At 54.9% G+C, this 18,322-nt stretch overlaps 1 protein-coding gene across 1 annotated transcript in view; it reads right to left on the reverse strand.

Moving 5' to 3' along the window:
• Positions 1 to 1,818: 1,818 nt before the first annotated feature.
• OTOG (otogelin) overlaps positions 1,819 to 18,322 on the reverse strand; it is an 86,673-nt gene continuing 70,169 nt past the window's right edge. Inside the window, 16 exon segments of the mRNA XM_034995092.1 lie at positions 1,819 to 3,186; positions 3,271 to 3,350; positions 5,716 to 5,761; positions 6,931 to 7,050; positions 7,212 to 7,316; positions 8,087 to 8,265; positions 8,365 to 8,440; positions 9,437 to 9,477; positions 10,523 to 10,621; positions 13,762 to 13,863; positions 14,291 to 14,398; positions 14,575 to 14,679; positions 15,276 to 15,488; positions 15,680 to 15,874; positions 17,311 to 17,449; positions 17,675 to 17,895. Coding sequence (XP_034850983.1) covers positions 2,986 to 3,186; positions 3,271 to 3,350; positions 5,716 to 5,761; positions 6,931 to 7,050; positions 7,212 to 7,316; positions 8,087 to 8,265; positions 8,365 to 8,440; positions 9,437 to 9,477; positions 10,523 to 10,621; positions 13,762 to 13,863; positions 14,291 to 14,398; positions 14,575 to 14,679; positions 15,276 to 15,488; positions 15,680 to 15,874; positions 17,311 to 17,449; positions 17,675 to 17,895 — 2,030 coding nt within the window. The 3' untranslated portion in view covers positions 1,819 to 2,985.

Genomic DNA, 18,322 nt, shown 5'->3' on the forward strand with positions numbered 1-18,322 from the left:
GCCTTGAGTCTGTTCTGGGGTGATCATTTCATCCTCCTGTACACAGTGACAGTCTTTGGGGCCCTCAGAACCAAACAGGATGTTCTGGGACCAACATTGCCATTGAACCAGCTGGCCCAAACAGCCAGGAAGGGCCCTCCTCAGGCCTGAAAACCCTTCAAGGGAATGAGACTGGGGTGTGTGTGTGTGTGTGCGCGCGCGCGCGTGCGTGTGTTTGTCCCTGCATAGGTGCATAAAGAAGGTGGGTCATTCTGTGGGAATTGGCACACAATTTCCTTTCTTTGTTTAACATATCCTGGAGAGCTCACTGTGTCAGTATATGAAACAGCTCTATAACCTTCAACGGTATTGCTGTACCAGGTAATCTAATCTTCCCTCTCTGTAGGCATGTAAGTTGTTACTATTTAAAAAAAAAAAAAAAAAAGAACTAAGACAATGCTATATAAACAGTCAGGCACCTGCATCCTTTTATGAATTACTTCTTTAGATGCCGTATTAGTTTTCTATAGCTGCTGTAACAAATTACCACCAACTTAAGGGCTTAAAGTAACACAAATCTATTCTCTTGGAGTTTCAGAGGTCAGAAGTATTAAATCAGTTTCACTGGGTTAAAATCAAGGCGTGGGCAATCCTCTGTTCTTTCTGCAGGCTCCAGGGGAGAATCCATTCCTTGCCTCTCCCAGCTTCTAGAAGTTGCCCAAATTCTTTGGCCAGTAACCCCTTCCTCCAAACTCAAAGTGCATTTCAACCTCAGCATCTGTCATTCCATGTCCTTTGACTCTGACCCCTCTGCCTCCCTCTTACGAGGACTCTTGGGATTACACTGGGCCCACCTGGATAATCCAGGATCCCCTCCCCACCTCAAGAGTCTTATTCACATCTGCAGAGTCCTTTTTACTATGTCAAATCTCCTATTCAGAGGTTCCTGGCACGAATATGTGGAAGACCATCCTACAGCCTATCATAGCTGCCTAGAAATTCGAGTTTCATCAAAAGGTATAGGTATTTTTGATGTGAATCACCATCTCCAAATTGTTTTAATGAACACTGATATCAACACTGCTGGTACTGGCTTTTTGAGGGCAACTGGGCAACATTGATCAAGGTTTAAATTCCTTACTGTCTCCTTTCTTCTCCATAGCACAGAGCAGGATTATCATGCTGGGTGACGATTTGCTTCTTGTTAATCTTTCACTGCAGTGTCTGAGTCTACCAGGAGGAAGCTGAGGGAACAGGACTGAGATGTTTGGCCAGAGGATTGGGGTGGGAGGTTGGCTTCCAGGAGGAACAGGCAGGAGGGGATGCCTGGCTGGAAGGGCAGGTGAGGAGGGATGAAAAGGCAGGAGCACTGTGATTCCAGTGATGGGTGTGATCACCAGAAGAGAGGTCGCCTGGGAGTACATGGTGGGGGTGGGGCGGGCGCTGGGAAGCTGCCTCCAGCTGGAGCCCAGGAGGGCCAAGTCTACAAAGCTGGGTGGTCAGTGACAGGCAGGAGATGAACAGTCATCTGAAAGCCTGAGGCCACCTTTCCAAACTGAGGCCCCCCACTGGGGCGCTAGCTCCCCAGCTCCTCATGTCCTCGTCTTTCCTCCCACCCCTTCCCTTGGGAGCCAGTCTCCTGTCAGCTCAGTTCCAACAAGCTGGGGGCAGTGCTGAGGTGGGGGGGAGGGGCACAGTGCTGGGGGCAGGTGGGCCAGGAGAAGTTGGAGTGACCTTCAGGGCCATTAAATAGGGTCTTCTCTTCACAGCTGAAATTCCTTCAGGTTCAAAGCAGACCGGCACCCTCAGAGATGCTCAGAGGCCTGGTGTCTTTCCGTGGTTTATTAGATACAGAACCAGAATACAGATACAAGAACAAAGAGGCTGTAGGAACAGCTGGGGACCATCCTGGCACAGGCCTCTAACCCCAACCCTAGGGACACTAGGGCAGCTCCACATCCCCAGACATATCAGGGCGGTGCTGGGGCCTGAATAACCTCATGTCCATGCCCTTTGGACCAGCAGCACAAAGTGGCATGGGAGGTGACTTGCAGAGGGGGGTGTGAAGGGGACCCTAGCCCTGGCTTTAAGAAGAACACTCTGGTTCAGAGACAAGGCTCTGACAAATGCTGGGAGACCCGTTGTACGTGTGTAGGGCCTGCATTTTCTACTGACAGATGGTCTCCTGCTAAACAGTCCCATGAAGCAGAGAGCTAGGAATTGGCTGAGCCACAAAACACACGCAGGCCCCTCTAGAGATCAACTCTATGTCCTTGGAGAAAAGGCACATTGCAAAGCCAGGCGCTGCCCTTCCAGGCTGAAGGTACCATGAAAAACCAAGGGCCCTTGGGGGCTCCTGCCCCCACCTCACAGGAGCCAGCTCACCTGCCAGGAAGAACAGGTCTGTTCCCCTAAATCCTTTCCTGAACCGCAAGGTCAACGACAGAATACCAGGGCATCCCTCTTGGGGACTCGAGGTCACTGAACCCACTCACCGGTTCTGGGCCTGACCTCACAGACATTGGTGAAAGGACCTGGGAACCCACCCTCTTTGCTTCTGGGAAGTCCTCCTGCCTATGTGTTGAAATTAAAGCCTCCCTTCCCTTTACTGTGTCTGTGGTTCTCCCGGGGTAGAAAGGGCCAAAAAGGAATGGGCCACCCCATCCTGGCACTGCACGTGGTCTTGAGTCTAGCTCTGGTCCTGGCTTCCCAGGAAAGCTCTCACCCCCTCCCCCTGCAGCCAGAGTCAGGCCTAGGGCCCATTCCAGACCTCGGCCAAGGACAGAGTGGAGTTCCCTGGGCCCGCAGGTGTGGCACTTTCCTGTGTATGCGGGAGGCAGAGGCCAGAGAAGAAGCCAGGATGGGCAGGTGTGGCCCTTTCTAGTCACTCTCTGGGCCTCTGCCTGTCACTCCCAGCTCTCCACACCTGCGGCGCCCCCCGGGCCCGTCGGCCTGGCACACCAACTGGAAGCAGAAGGTGGGGGCGGCAGGGGTGGCCCCCAGCTCTCAGGACCACTGGCAGGCACAGTCGGTGGGCTCCTGCACGGTGTAGGGCACCCAGGTGGCGTTGGTGGCACAGAAGAGCTGCACGGAGCGCCGCTGCAGACCCACCTCCCGGCAGCACTTGCAGAAGCGGGCGTAGGTGTTGATGTTATAGTTGTAGATGCTGGCGGACGGGCACCTCCCATCGCAGGACACCAGGTTCACCTGGAGGTGGGCAGGCGGGTGAGGCAGACTGTGTAGCCCAGCCCGCGAAGCCCCCTGTCCCGCCGCCACGCGGGCGCCACTCACGGGGGTGTTGCTCCTGCATTCATTCTTTCGGATGGTCATCCGGATGGTCACCTTCTTGCAGGAACGCCCATCCTCTTTACCTGGGGGGGCGGGGGGGGCAGCTGTGGCTGAGAAGTGCTAGCAGGGGGCGGCAGGATGCGCCAGACTGGGGCAGCTAGTGTCAGGCTCGGGGGTCTTTGTGCTGGTGTTAGTGCCCAAGAATTAGAGCCCCTCCCCAGCGAGGAGAAAGCCTTTCACTCAGTGCCCTGGAAAGACAGGGACGTGGTGAAGGCAGGGGAGACAGGGAATGAGGTCTGGATGGCTTCAGGGGTCTGGGCTAAGGAAGAGGAAGATTTGGAGACCAGGCAGGCGGCCTCCCCCGCCCAGCCCCCCTGTCTCTAACACCCTGTTGTTGACCCTGGCCCCGTCCCCACCCCTCTCTCCGTCCCCACCCCTCTCTCCACTTTAGCATTCCTCTCTGAGAGGGCTTCTAGGATAAAGAACCGGCAATTTCCTGAATGTATGGAAACCCCAGTCCCTAGCAGAAGCTTGCACACAGCAGGCTCACTGGGTTTCCGTATCCCTCAGACAGGGCCAGGGGTTCGCCCACCTCACTCAGTGGTCACAGGAATGGAAAATGATGAGCAGGCAGCTTCCTCTGCCTGGAGCTCGCCTCCCACAGACAAGCCATCTCAGGGCCATTCAGGCCCTCACAGACTCAAATATCTCCTCCCCAGGCCTCTCCTGCACCCCGCCTGAAACTGCAACTCCCTCCCTCCACCCCATGCTCCCTCCCTGGCCCCTCCCTTGTCTTATTTCTATCCAGGGCACCATCACCAAGGCGTCAGAGACGCACCTGTAGTTACGCTGGGGAAAGGGAAGCTTTGGGCCTCCTTTTGAACAGCCCCTCCCTCAACTTGTTGTGAGCTCTTTTCTCATTCTAAATAAATATTCAATTTCACACCCTGATATGGGACTTGTAGGTCTGTATTCTTTTTCTTAATGAGGCCCGCCCAAATTGTATTCAGTTTCAATCCCCATAAAACCAGATGGTTCCATCTTATTAAATATTTTACTTAATACTCTGTCTCTCCCACTAAAACGTCAGCTCCAGGAAGCCTTATCTACGCTGTGTCTACAGTGCCTAAAACAGGGCCTGGCGTACTGATGCTCAATAAATATTGGCCTGATACACAGATTCCCTCTGTCACCCCAGAGTGCCTGCCGGAAATGGGGTGGAATCCTTTCTTCTGGTCTCCGGGCCTCACCACAGTGGGTTTCCCACCATACCCGCTGGAGGACTCCTGGCCAGAGCTAAGTTCACATTTTCCTCCCCTTCTGCTTCTAGGAGGCAAGAGGCCCAAGGGCTGCCCTGGCCATGGCCCTTGGGGTCCTGGACAGAGACCAGCTGAGTGACCAGTGGGAGCAAAGCAGTGGCAGCACTGAGCATTGATGGGCTCTGGGAGAGTGGGCACCGCTGAAGCATTCCCACGCAAGCCCAGGGGGTGAGGCTCGCTATCCAGCATGCACTGTTGGCCAAAAGGCCTTTGCCAGAGGCAGGGAGCAGGGGCCCCTCCCCCCACCACCAGCTGGGGCCACCTAGCAGAAGGGACATTGCTGGGAACAGCAACGCAGCTGCATGCCTACAGTCCTGTGGGCTTCCGAGAGGAGTACCTGGGTGGCAGTGGACACTAACCCGTGGAGGAGAGGCTGGGCTAACGGGGACCACAGGAAACAGGGTCCCCGGGGAACCTGGGGAGAGGGACATGGGTCGCAGGTCACATGGGAGCACATGAATATTCAGGAAACCTGAGTTTTGGGTCAGAGATCAGCCAATGAGGCACTGAGCCCAGCTTTCCTGCAGTGTGAGGTGGACATAAAAGGGTCCCAAATTCTACATCCCTCCAAAGGCCAGTCTGAGGACCTTAGGGCGAGGGGAGGCCTGTAGGCAAAGGTCCTAAAGCTGACTGGAACGTGCATGCATATGTGGTTGGGGCTGCAGGTTCCAGGGACCAGGCGTGAGGACAGATGCACAGAACTCTCACTCAGACTGAGTGAGGGACCCCGTGGGGCCTGAATCCCACCCAGGAGGCACCTCCAAGACAGGGCTCCCGACCACAGGGAGAATTCACTTGGGGGACTTCTGGGCTAGGGGTCTTGGCAGGGGCAGGAGGAGGGAGAGTACATGGTGAGTTACTGACCTCCTGGACGTCCCCTGTCTCCATCAAGAAGCGGAGGCCTTTTGTTGGGATAGGAACATGAGCATGGTCTCTGCCCATCTGCGTATCTCTGCTGGTGCCATGAGCCCCATGGTCGGGGCGTTACCCTTCATCTAATAACCCCTGAAGAACCACCACTGGAGGTGCCAGGCCAGGAACCTGGCCCTCTGAGCCCTGACATGATACCCTGTCCCCCAACCAGAAGGGTGTCCCCCTTCACCCCTGGGCCTCCACCGTGCTCACTCACATGTCCTGCAGCATCCTTCTAAGGAAGGTACCACTGAGCCCCCAACCTAGAGGGAGAGGAGAGGAGGTGAGTGGGAGAGCCCATCCCAGCCAGGAGCCAAGATCCCAGCAAGAGGCAGCAAGAGTGCAAGAGTGACTCCTTTTCTCCCGTGATGCCCTGGGAGAGGAGCGCCAGGCCTTGCCATCCATCAAGCCCCGGCCAGAGGGAGAAGGGGCCCCTGGGCTGGCCATGGGAGAGCCACAAGAGTTAATCCGGCTGGTTGGGACACTGGAACGAAGGCGGCCTGTGGCCCCAGTAAGACTGCAGGCTGGATAAGATGGTGTGGGCCCCCCATCCTTCCAGTGACAGCTTCCCTCATGCCCCACCCTGTTCTCTCATTGGTGCTTCCTGCACAGAGGGTCAGGGAGGGGAGGGGTGCTGGGGCTGACCCATTTGGGTCAGCCCTGGATAGGTCACCCCTTTCCTCTGGGCTTAGTTTTCCCACCTTGAAAATGGGGCCGATTATCCCTTACAGCCCTCCTCCTCTTTTACGAAATGGATAAAACAATGATGTGACAGTTCTTTGTGAATAAGTGTGTGTATATGCACGTGATTTTATGAGCATATACGTGTGTGTGTACACGTGAGATTTTGTGTTGTGAGTGTGTATGACCGGGAATGTGTGTATTTGTTTCCTGGGTAAGATCAGAAATCTTTCAATGTCCAGTATTAATCTCAGGAACTTCAATAATGCAACAATAACCCAAGCCTCCGGATATCCTTGCCTGTGAGGTCTGCCCATAGTGACAGCTGTCCCCGCTGGTGCTGTTTGCTTAGTGCCAGGGCCCTTAGACGGTCCCAGGCCTGAACTGGGCATCGGTGTGCTGCGTGTGCCCCAGGGTGTGACGGAGCGTGGTGTGTGCTCTGGCAGGCCGAGGTGTTAACGGCCCGCGCGCTGTGTGGTGCGTGTGAGGGACTGACTGTCCGTGCTGGTGTGTATGTGAGGATGGACGTCCGCGTACATCTGTGCGCGGCTGAGTGATGTGTGCGGACGTGCCGCGCGATGTGGCCGGAGCAGGACCACACGGAGAGATGTGGCGCTGGGGAGGCAGGGCACGTAGGGCTCAGGGAACCCCTCCTCCCTCCTCCCTGCACGCAGGACCCCCGCCCCCGCCAGGAAGACGGCCGATACCCCTGGCTTCAGGCCCTGCCGTGGCAGGCGGGGCTGGCACTGACCTTGGCGCACTCGGTCTCGTTGAGCGGGGGGCAGCTGATGGGTGAGCGGACGAGCACGGCGCCCAGGGGCGTGTTGCTGCAGTGGTAGTGGGCACAGTCTGCGACCCAGGACGCCCCAGGCTAGAGAGCACAGAGGTGGGCGAGGGGGGCTCGTGGCCGGTGGCCCGAGGGACCTGAGGGGGCACGGCTCCGAGCACGGCACAGCCCAGGACCCGCACTGCCCTGAGCCCTGGCCGCCCCCCGGCACGCCTCCGCGGGTGGGTGGCTAGGGGGCTGCCTACCAAGAACAGGGAGGTGGTGCCGTTGGGGAAAGTGAAGAGGCAGGACACGTTCCTGCAGGAGCCACAGCAGGCCGCCAGGTCCCGTGGGTGCTCGTACTCCTGGTTCTGCAGGACAGGGCAGGACGGGAGGGGCCTCGGCCATGTGCCCACCTCCACCCTCCTGCCTTTCCTACTGTCTGAGGTCTCTGAGCCCAAAGCCCAGAGAAGAACCCCCCCGCCCCCCGCCCAGAAAGGGAGCTCCCAGCCTCCCATCTCAGGCAGGAAGGTCAACCTTCCTTCTTCCTTAAGCCTCCTCCACAGCAATTCCTAGACCCAACCCCCGCGGACGAAGAGCATTTCCACCCCTTTCAGAGGTAGCATTGCTGGTGATTAAGGGTGCTCGTTCTGGTTGTACATAGACCTCAATCTGAGGCCCAGTGCCTGTGGGAATTTGGACAAACGACTGCACCTCCCTAAGCCTCAGCTTTCTCATTTGACAAATGGGAATAATTCCAGCCCCTACCCTCATTAGCTTTTACTAGAAGCCAGTCACTCTCCTAGATACTGGGCATGCAGAAGTGCTCAACAAAGGGTAGCAACACACACACAGAGCAACAGAGACTGTGCCAGCCATAAGCAGGTGCCTCAGCAGTACGTGTCCTCTCCGTGAGATGCCTGCCCTGGCCAGACCCGCACTCTTGCTGTTCCCCTCCTGGCCTCTCCCAACCCAGCCCGAGCTTAGCCCCTTCCACAGGGTTCTCTGAAGGGCCCCTCCCCCCAGGCCTACTCTTCAGAAGTGTCTAGAAAGCTTGAGGCTCCTCCGACTCCGGGATCACCCAGGGTCCCCCAGGCCAGCCCCCCTGACCCCGGCCCCCGCCCTCCCGCCCCGCCCCTACCGCCTCACAGCGGACGTCACACAGCACAGACGTGGTGTTGATTTGGTAGAAGCTGGTAAGGGGGTCGAGCACGTGAGTGCAGCGCGAGGTGCGGCACACGCCGTCGGCTGAGAGCTCCACCACGGTCTGGCCCGGCAGCATCACCCCCAGCTCGCGGCTCAGGCACACGGGGGCCTTGGCTGCACGGGCGAGCCGGAGGGCCCCCGTCACCGGGAGAGCCTGGCAGCCACGTCCGGCCCAGCCCGGCTCCACCCCATGGGCTTCCCTGCCCCACTCACCGCACTCGTATTTCGCGCAGGCGCACACGTTCTCCACGCTGTGCAAGAACTGCTCGTCCAGCCGGGACTTCTCCCACTGGGTGGGGCCGAGGCAGTGAGCCCCCGGGGTGCAGAAGCCCAGCCCCCCCCTTGGGAGCAGCCGGCCCCCGCCCCGGGCCCTTGTCTTTGTCAGTCGCCTCCTTGCAGTGGGCGGGCAGGGGGCTGGCAGGCCTGGGGGCCCTGGGCTCCCGGGCGGCTCAGTCACTCCCCGGCCAGGGAGAAATGCCTGGCTCCCCCACTGAGGATCACGCCCCAGCGTCCTCTCCCGGGACTAAGGGCTCTCCTTTCGTCCCAAGCACTCACTGGCCACCTCGACGAGGGACCATTGCATGGCTGCCAGCCAAGAACCCTACACGGCTTATACCATTTACCCATCTCCTTCATCAGTTGAAGGGAGAAGAGGAAGGATGGGAGGGGGAGAAAATGAGGAAATGTGTGCTGGGGGAGACGGGGTGAGGAGAATATATATAATCCAGAAAATGGTGAAAAAACTTTTAAACACAACTTCGCATTTCTTAAAGTATTTTCCCTTCCCTCAGGGGCCGTGCGGCCTGGTGGCAAAGGGCATGGCCTCTGGAGTCAGGTTTCCTGGGTTCTAATCCTGACTGTGATTTACCAGCTTCATGACCTTAACCTTAGTTTCCTTGCTTGTATAACTGAGATCATCATGGAATCAACCTCGTTGGGCTGTCATGAGAATTAATTTGACAATAGACATAAAAGGCCTAGGAAGGCTCCTGACATATAGTTAGCTCTCAGTAAACATGAGCTGCTGTTTCATCACCATCATCATCATCTTCCCCCCCTACCCACCCCCCCCCGCCATCATCATCATCATCGTGGTACCTGCTCACCACAATGCTGAAGCCTGAGCATGCCCACTTTGCAAATGCGGACACTGCTCAGAAAGCAGAGCTTAGGACAAGGCTCTCTGCACTACATTAAAGGACTAGAGTCTCCAGGGGATGGGACAGAGGGGAAAGGAAAGGGGGAGGCAGATCGCAGAGAGTGGAGAGAAGCAGGGTTTCCATACCAGGTGGCACCGGGGCACCGGGATTGTGTCGCAGTCACACTCTGAAAAACAGGAGGGGGCCGGGACCCATCTCACCGGGAGATGTCCAGGTGGAAGTCTCCCTGGGCCCCCAGGCCGCTCCCTCCCCAGCGGCCCCTCCTCTGGCCCAGCCTCAGGCCCAGTCAGGGTGGGGGTTGGGGAGAAGAAGCTAAAATCTCAGCCTTCCTCCAGCCTTGGGGCAGGTGGGGGGCAGGGGTGGGTCCTAGTTCTAAGCTCCACTCCAGAGGCGGGTGAGGCTGAACAGGCAGACAGACCAATGGCAGGTTCCTTTTGTCATCTGGGCTTCATCCTGCCTGGTCCTCCGTCCTCCCGAGAGCCCTTTCTAGAGCAGATGTGGGGCCTCTTCACATGGCAGGGGTGAAACTTCTGACCATCTACCTTTCCCAAATATATATCCCAGCAAGGAGCTGCGGGGGAGCTAGCAAACTAACAGACACACCCGCCCTAGCTTCACGGGAGGAGAGCACAAAGTCAGAGCGGCTGTGAAAACACTCTCCCTGGTCCCTCACTCCTGCAGCAAACAGTTTTAAGCGCCTACTCTATGCAGGAGGTTTTTCCGTGCTCTGGGGACAAAGCAATGAATAAAACAGACTAAAATCTCTGCCCTCGTGAAATTGACATTGGAGGCCTGGAAAAAAGACAAGTGAAATAAATGCAAAATATTTTCTCAACTCTTTTTAAATAACATTTTTACATAAAGTTTACTGGTGTTCATTATTGATCATGGAGGCGCCCAAAGGGGTTTGAGGTAAATTTTAACAAAGACCATGTTTACTAACAGACAGCTGCAACAAAAACTTTTTTTTTTAGATGGAAAAATCTTTTGGGAACAGGGAACTTGATTTTGTTCCTTCTTTCATCCTGGAGAGAAAAAGGTGTAGGAAAGCTAAGTCCCCAGAGATCAGACGCCAGGGGGAGGAAGGCAGTCTTGGTGATTCTGGAGGGCTAGAATGTGAGCAGGTTGACAGTGGGGGAGGGGCCTTCCTCCCCTGCCCCCCTCTTTGGATCTCGGCCGTTGGGTAAGGCCATCCCCGTCCAGGGACTCACCGCAGGACTTGTAGGGACAGCAGCGGTCTGGGCTCCATACCTCCACCAGGGCAGTGCCCACACCACATTGCACTTGGGGACAGCGGAAGCTCTCGCACACTGTGAGCGAGGGGAGGCAGGGGACACATTAGCTGCAGATACCTTGGAGCAGAGACCCCCAGAAATGCAACATTGGCTCCTCCTTGGGTTCCCGTCCCCTCATGTCCTTAGACACCCTCCAGGGCTGGAGTCCAGGGAAGAAGCATGGGCTCCTGGAGTCTCCCCCTAGAACTACTTCTGGAAGCCTTGGTTCTACTCTGAGGAGGCATTAGCAATAGGACAGTGTCGAAGTCTTTAAGTCACTCAACGGGGCCTTCCTTCCCCTGGATTCCATGTCACCCTGAGAGTAAGGGTCAGATGGGAGCCAGTGCCCGGCGCAAGCTCCCCTGCCGGGAATGGTTCCCTCTGGAGGAGAACACCACTCTGCGCACCCTGTGGAGACCATACCCTCGGGGCCCACCCTGAGTCTGCTCTGCTTCAGGGGTGCCAGACTCCAGGGCGCACCCTTCCCTTGTTCCTACTCTTCAGGCGGCCCCTCTTAGTTTGGGGTTCCTCAATCATTCTCATTTATTGAGACGACAAGGCAAGGAGTGAGGGACCCCCCACCCCCGGGAAAAACTTTGGGGTGAGGAGGGGAAGTGTGAGGGACAGCGCTGAAGGGGAGGTTTTGAAAAAGATAAGACTTATCTGGTTTACTAAAAAAAAAAAAAATATATATATATATATATATATAGGCATGGGTAAGGGTTATCAACTGATGTCTCAAAAAATTATGAGGTGGAGGGGGAGTAGGACCTTCGTCTAGTGTCAAAGTCATGGGTTCCCTTCTGGTTGAAGGAGGAAAACTGTAAATGCAAGATGGAGGCATCCAACAGTCACCACCCTCATCCAGGGCCCACGTTAGCCTCGGTCAGAGTCTCCACCAGTCAGTCTGTGTCTCACGATGTGACGTACAGTGAAGCTCGTGTCTGTCGAGCCCCACCCTTGTAACTTGAATCCACCGAGTCTTAGATCTGACTTCTGGTTTACAGGAAGCACAGAGGATGGGGGAGCCAGGTAAACAGTTCCAAGAGGAAGCAATGGATAAATCCAGAAGGTGGGACTTTTCTGCGGGATCCAGCCCAAACTATAATTTCATGTCATGCAGAAAAAGGCACCTATGATAGGTTCAAAGCTAAGAGACAAAACAGGAGTGTGTGGTCCTGGAGTGGACAAACCAGGAAAACCCTGGATGGGGTAGGATATAACTTGAAAATGTATTAACATGAACTGAAAACAGCGGGTTAAAAAAGAGCAGATACACCTTTGTGACAACGTGGACGGACCCAGAGGGCATTATGCTAAGTCAGACAGAGAAAGACCAACACCATATGATTTCACTTATATGTGGAGTCTGAAAAACAGAACAAATGAGCAAACAAAAAACAGACTCTCAAATACAGAGAACAAACTGGTGGTTGTCGGGGGTGGGGAGGGTGGGTGAAATAGGTAAAGGAGATTAAGATACAAACTTCCAGTTATAAAATAAACAAGTCACGGAGATGAAAAGTACAGCACAAGGAATATGGTCAACAATATTATAATGACACTGTGTGGTGACAGATGGTGATGAGCACTGAGGGATGTGTACATTTGTTGAATCACTATGTTGTACACTTGAAACTAATTAACATTGTATATTAATTAGCTTTAATACAAACAATGAAACAAATAAAAAATCGAAAAAAGCATGTACAGTGTGAGCTTATTTTGGTTAGAAACACATACACATACAAAGGCATCGAGAATATGTGGAAGGATGTAGTCTAACGTGTTGACAGTGGAATAGCTGGGAAGCAGGAAGAAAGTATTTTCACTTGCTTGCATTTACTTGGATTCTGTACCTTCTATGAGGTGTATATAGTGCTTCTATAATAAAAGCACAACGAGGATTGGGAGAAGTAGTAATATCAATAGCCTCCCTTTATTGAGCACCTACTGTATGCCAAGGGCCATCAGGCACTTCACATATATTATCTCTATCTTCACGAGACCCCTCAAGGCACGTATTATTAGCACCATTGGACACGTGAGGAACCTTGGTTCAGAGAGTCAGTGACTTGCCCCAAGCCACACAGCTAGTAAATGGCAGAATTGGGACGCCAAACCATGACTGGCTGGCCGTGCCTGTCCTCGTTCCACATTTCCAGGCTTCCTCCTGAGAACCACAGAGAGATATGTGAACAAGAGAGGGAGGCCGGAGAGGACAGAGGAGGAGACACACAGAAAGAGGAGAGGAAAGACAAGAGGAAGGATGCTGACCCTCCGCTCAGATCAGCTTTGTGAACACTTGGGGACGAGTGGCCTCGGAGACCCGGGGTGGAGCCAATTGGCGCAGTGTGGCCAGCTCATCTGGGCACGCTCCATGGAAGTCTACACTGTCCCAGAGTTGGTTTCTGACATTGAAGCCGTCGGGGTTGCCCCTGGGGTCTCCTGGCAGATAGTCTTCACCTACACTGCTCCGTGCACTGTTCGCTCATGTTTTTCCTATAATCGGAGTGCAGTTTTTGTAAGTGGAGTCATCTTTAAATTCAACCAGTCTGTTAACTCTCATCCATCAGGTTTTCTTAAAGTCCCTGGCACCGGCTCTACTACATTTCCTAGGCACTATTAAGGCACTCGGGACACAGTACACACTGTATCAAGGTACTATGTCCCGTAAAGATGTCAGGAAGGGTCCGCTTTTATTTATGACCGCATCACAAAAGAGCTTCCAAGGCTTCGAGATGCAGGGTCTTCTGGGAAGCAGGCTCCACGTGTGGATGCCAGGGTAAAACAGGGCAAGAGGGGCCCTGAAGCAGGGGCCTTGGGTCAGAGAACGAGGACTGTGAATCAGTGCTAGGAGGGTTGGGGTGGCCTCAACCTAGGCTTCCCCCTGGCCCTGGGGGGCTCCGAGGGAGGGGACAGGGGACCTCTTCCTAAAGCTTCAGAGCCATCCGTGTCCCAGGCTCGACCCTGCACCATCCGGCTCCCACGGCCTGGCCCAGCGTCCTCCTCCGTCACAGGTCTGGCTACTCTGTGCTCACTCCCTGGGAGCTCCCTGTGGCTCCCTGCTGAATTCCCATCGGTCCCGAGGGAGGACATTGTGAAGGGGCCCCCGTGGCACATAAATGTCCCTGGAGCCCCTTGTGGTGAGGTCCCCGTGTCCAGCTGGGACTCACCACACTGGTACAGAGGGCAGCAGAACTCTGTGGTGTTCCTGTCCACGGTGAGCGCCTCTCCTTCCTGACACTCGGGGATCGGATCTGGACAGTCGCCACAGGCTGAGCAGGGGGAGAGGGGCCACGGCCGTCACAGGCAGTCCCCCTCATGGGGTCTTGGTACAGAGCAGGTTGCTGGGTTGGTGGGGAGGGGTACCTAAAACCCAGCTGTGACAGGAGCTAGACTCAAGTAGTCTTTCATGGCCTCATGGGGCCTGTCCTGGAGCAAGAATCTAGATCCTCCTATCTACCTCAAGTCTTACACCGAACACACACCAGGTTCCTCCTGCTAGTAATGGATGGGGTGAAGCCCAGGTTGGCTTCCTCTTCCTCCTTCCCTTTGTTCTGAACAGGACTCTCACCCTTCTCCTGTGCCCAGTCCACCTGGAGGCCCCCACCCTTTCCTCCCAGCCGCCCCGGCAAATGGGTGAGGAAGGGGATGGCTGAGATCCATCTCCGCATGCTGACATCTGCTGGCATGTCCACTCACCGCAGAAGTAGGAGGTACAGCACGAATCCCCCAGGCGGCCCGCGATCAGGATCTGGTCCTGGCGGCAGCTGGGGACCAGCTCTGCCTCACACAGGGCTGGGTCACACTCTGCAGAAAAGACAGAACTTAAGCGCTGGGTGCTGGGAGCAGACCCTGTCTGGCCATGCCTGAGCCCCGACGCCGGCTCTGCCCCAATCCCCAGCCAGAACCCAGTCCCCAGAGCTCCCCTCCCCCAGCAGCAGGGCCCCCCCTCCCCCTGTGCTCCCCTCCTCAGGACCTCTCACCACAGCTGTAGCTGGGGCAGCAGGAGTCCTCCTGGAAGTGGGTGAGGAGTCGGTGGCCTGGGCGGCAGGTAGGGGCGAGGCCCTCACACAGAGTCTGGTTACACACTGGGCCAGGGGCCACAGGGCCTGTCACCTGGAGGCTGGGACTCCCCCCGCCCCCGGCCTCCAGTACTGCCCAGCACCTAGACAGCTTGTCCTCATTTCTCCCTCCATCCCCCCTGCCCCCAGGACCCATGTTCCTGGAAGGGGCCTCTGAGGGTCACACAGAAGGTCCAGGGCTCGACAGAAGAGCATTAGTAGTTAATACTCCTCGAGATGGGCCATGTACCAGCAGCTGTCCTAGATCAGTATCAGCTTCTAGATTCTCACAACAACCCAGAAAGTGTGGACTATGATCAACCTCGTGCTACCGCAGAATCAACTAAGGCACAGAAGACGTTAAATCATCGGCTGAGGTCACGAGGCTGCAAAGCAGTGGAGGAAGAGTCGTCCAGGCTGCCTGCCCTTAGGCCCTACCCCACACCGCTTCATGAGGGGGGCTCCTGTCCCCCAGGCGGGGCTCTCCACTCCTCACAACACACCCCTCACAAGACCCTTTCATTTTCCCAGGCCTTGTCCTATCCATCAAGGTCAGCAGGTGGAGCTGCAGCCTTTTAACCATCTTGCCGTTGAGGTCGAGGGAAGTGAAGGGTGGGACTTACCGCAAACCGTCCCCAGGCAGCAGGGATCCTCAGTGGGCAGGAGCAAGGCCACCTCCCCAAAACGTGGGCAGGTCTCAGGGCGGGGCTCCGGGCAACCCAAGTCCACTGGCACGATGGTGTTGGGAGCCTGGCACTGGTGCAGGCTGCATCCGCTGAGGGAGCTGTTCCAGGTCTCCCCCAGGGCCCGAGGCTCCCCCGTGCTGTCGGTGCAGGCTGCAGTGGGGGACATGGCGGGGCACGGGGCACTGAGGCGGGCGGGGGGACCCAGACCGTCCCAGGCTCGACCCTCCCTGGGACACTGACCATGCCCAAAGCAGACCTGGAGGGAGGCAGAGGGGCCTCGGCCATGGGCGGCAGGTGGGATTAGGGGACCCTAGTGTGAGGTCAGCTTTGGAGGGACCTACCACACTTCTCCTCGGGGATGCAGAGTGCCGAGTGGCGCCGGTGCAAGACGGTGCCCTCAGAGCAGACACAGCCCTCGCCCAGCACCTGGCACTGCTCTGGGTCCAGCGGGCCCAGCAGCCCATCCTGGCACGACTCAGGGGGCTCGCAGGCTGCCACACATGCCTGGTAAATGGAGTCACTGGAGCACAGGAAGGCTGTAGGGGCACAGTGGGCACCAGGCCCGGCTCAGACCCCAGGCAGAGTGAGGAGGGGCCTCAGAGCATCATCTGCGCCTCAGCAGAGAGTGCAAAGGGGTTTGGTGTCACAGCCTCCCTTATCCAGATCAGGAGGTAGCAAAGTACAACCCACGGCCAAATGCAGCCTCCTACGTTATTTTTGCAAATAAAGTTTTATTGAAACAAAGCCCCGCCCAGTCACTTGCCTATTGTATCTGGCTGCTTTAGCACTCCAAGGGCAGAGCTGAGTAATTTTGACAGAGACCATAAAGCCTAAAAAGCCTCAATTATATACTATCTGGCCCGTTACAGGAAATATTTGCCAAATCATTGCTCTAGACCAGTGTTTTCAAATTTTCAAAAAGTGGATTTTTACACTGTGGTCCAATACACATGGGCATGCAGAACAGTGGTCCTCAAACCTCAAACAGAGTTCCTTACGGAGGAATCATTTGGGAGCCTGGAAATACCCTTGCCAGGATCCTACCTCAGAGCAACTGAACTGGCATCTCTTATCGTGAGGCCCAACATTCATACTTTTCAAAGTTCCCTGGTGATTTTAAAGGATTGATTGAGAATTACTGGGATTGATTGAGAATTACTGAGATATGCATATATATATATATTTGTATATATATATACATATTACCTTTTTTTTAGAGCATTACTGATATATTGAAGCAAACTTTTTCACAAAACAATATTTACTCTTTCTAGGTACAGTACACACTAGCATTTCCTATTCTGTTGCATATTTTTAATATGGTGTTGACCCCCAAAGTTGATTTCATACCCACATTGTGAAAAACACTACTCTAGATGACTTTGTCTTTTCATCTTTTATCTGTCATATTCTAGGCGAGGTCTACCTGTGAGCTGCTTCTGGCCTATCTGGATGTGTCCACGTTTATAAATCAGACTGCCCTAGGCCAGTCCACCCCTGTCTACACTCCAAATGCAAACCTAACGGAGTGAGGAGGGGGTGGATCTCCCTCCCTCAGGCAAGGAGGGGAGAGACTGAACAAAGAGAAAGATGACCAAGAAATTAAGAGAAAGGTAATACTTCCTGGATGGTAACCATGTGGTGGGCCTGCGTGAGGCACTCCGCACACATTACCTCATGTCACCCTCAAAACAACCCTAGGGGGAGCTATTATTACTTTCCTCATTTTACAAATGAAGCAAGGAGATTCAGATAAATTAAATAATAAGCAGATAATGTTCATTTGACTTATTAATCTAAATTATAATAAAAATAAATGTGTTACATTATTAGTTTGCTTAGAGATGTATTTATAAAATATTTCTTAAATTATTAATATGAATGAATGAATGAATAATTAAGAGGGGCGGAAGCCTCAGAAGCAACGGAGGAGTCGCCCATCCCCCCCACTCCCACTCGGTCCCTGACTCACGGCAGTAGTCGGAGCGTCGCCACTCGATGCACACGTGGAATTTGTGGCACATAGCCACGTACACCGTCAGTGCCACGCAGGGCTGCTGCACGTACTTGGTGTCCCGGATCCACAGCTCACAGAACGACTCTGGGGGCACCTGGGCACGTGCATCCGACAGCGCTGCTTACCCTGATTCCCCACATCCCAGGGCCTGGGCCCCCCCCCCCCCCACCCCCCAGCCCTGCCCAGGGGCAACAACCAGCTTCTGAAGACTCCTGATCTGGTCCCAGGCTCAACACCTCTGGGGAGCTGCCCTCTGCAGGTGGATGCTGCCACTCCTGGCCTGGGAGGCCCCCCCACACCGGGCCCAGCTGGTACATACAAAGCGGTGGCAGGCGCTGAAGGTGCGGTTGGACACCATTCGAAGGCAGGGCGAGCAGTCAGCTGTGGCACAGCTGTCCGGGCGGAAGCGGGTCTGGCCCACAGAGGTCAGGGAGCTGGGCACCTGCCAACTGTCCAGAAAGGGAGCGGGGTCCTCAGCCTCACCCACCACAGAGCCATCCTCCAGGCTGAGGTCGTTGGCAGCATCCCCATCACAGATACCTGGAGAGGGGCAGATTATCCCAGTAGCTGTAATTATACCACCACTCCCAGGTCCCCAGATGTCACTTTGCATATTTCTTACAACAATTCTTTCAGGCTGGTATTACTATTATCCCCCTTTTAGAGATGAGAGAAATGAGGCACAGAGAAGCTAAGAAATCTGCTGTGTAGGAAGATGTCATCGTTCTTAGGAGACATACACCAAGGTATTTAGAGATAGAGGGATATGACGTCTCAAACGTGCTTTCAAATCACTCAGAAAAATGCATATATATATATATATGAATTGCATAACATAGAAAAGTGCATATATAAAAATCACATATGTATATATGCATGCATACATGTGCATGTATGTAGACATATGTGTGTATTTTATACACACACATAGAGGCAGGAAAAGCAAATGGGGCAAAATGTGAACACT

The sequence above is a fragment of the Mirounga leonina genome, unplaced genomic scaffold (assembly GCF_011800145.1).
Source record: "Mirounga leonina isolate KUSES-001 unplaced genomic scaffold, KU_Mleo_1.0 Mir_92, whole genome shotgun sequence".
NCBI classification, from domain to species: domain Eukaryota; kingdom Metazoa; phylum Chordata; class Mammalia; order Carnivora; family Phocidae; genus Mirounga; species Mirounga leonina.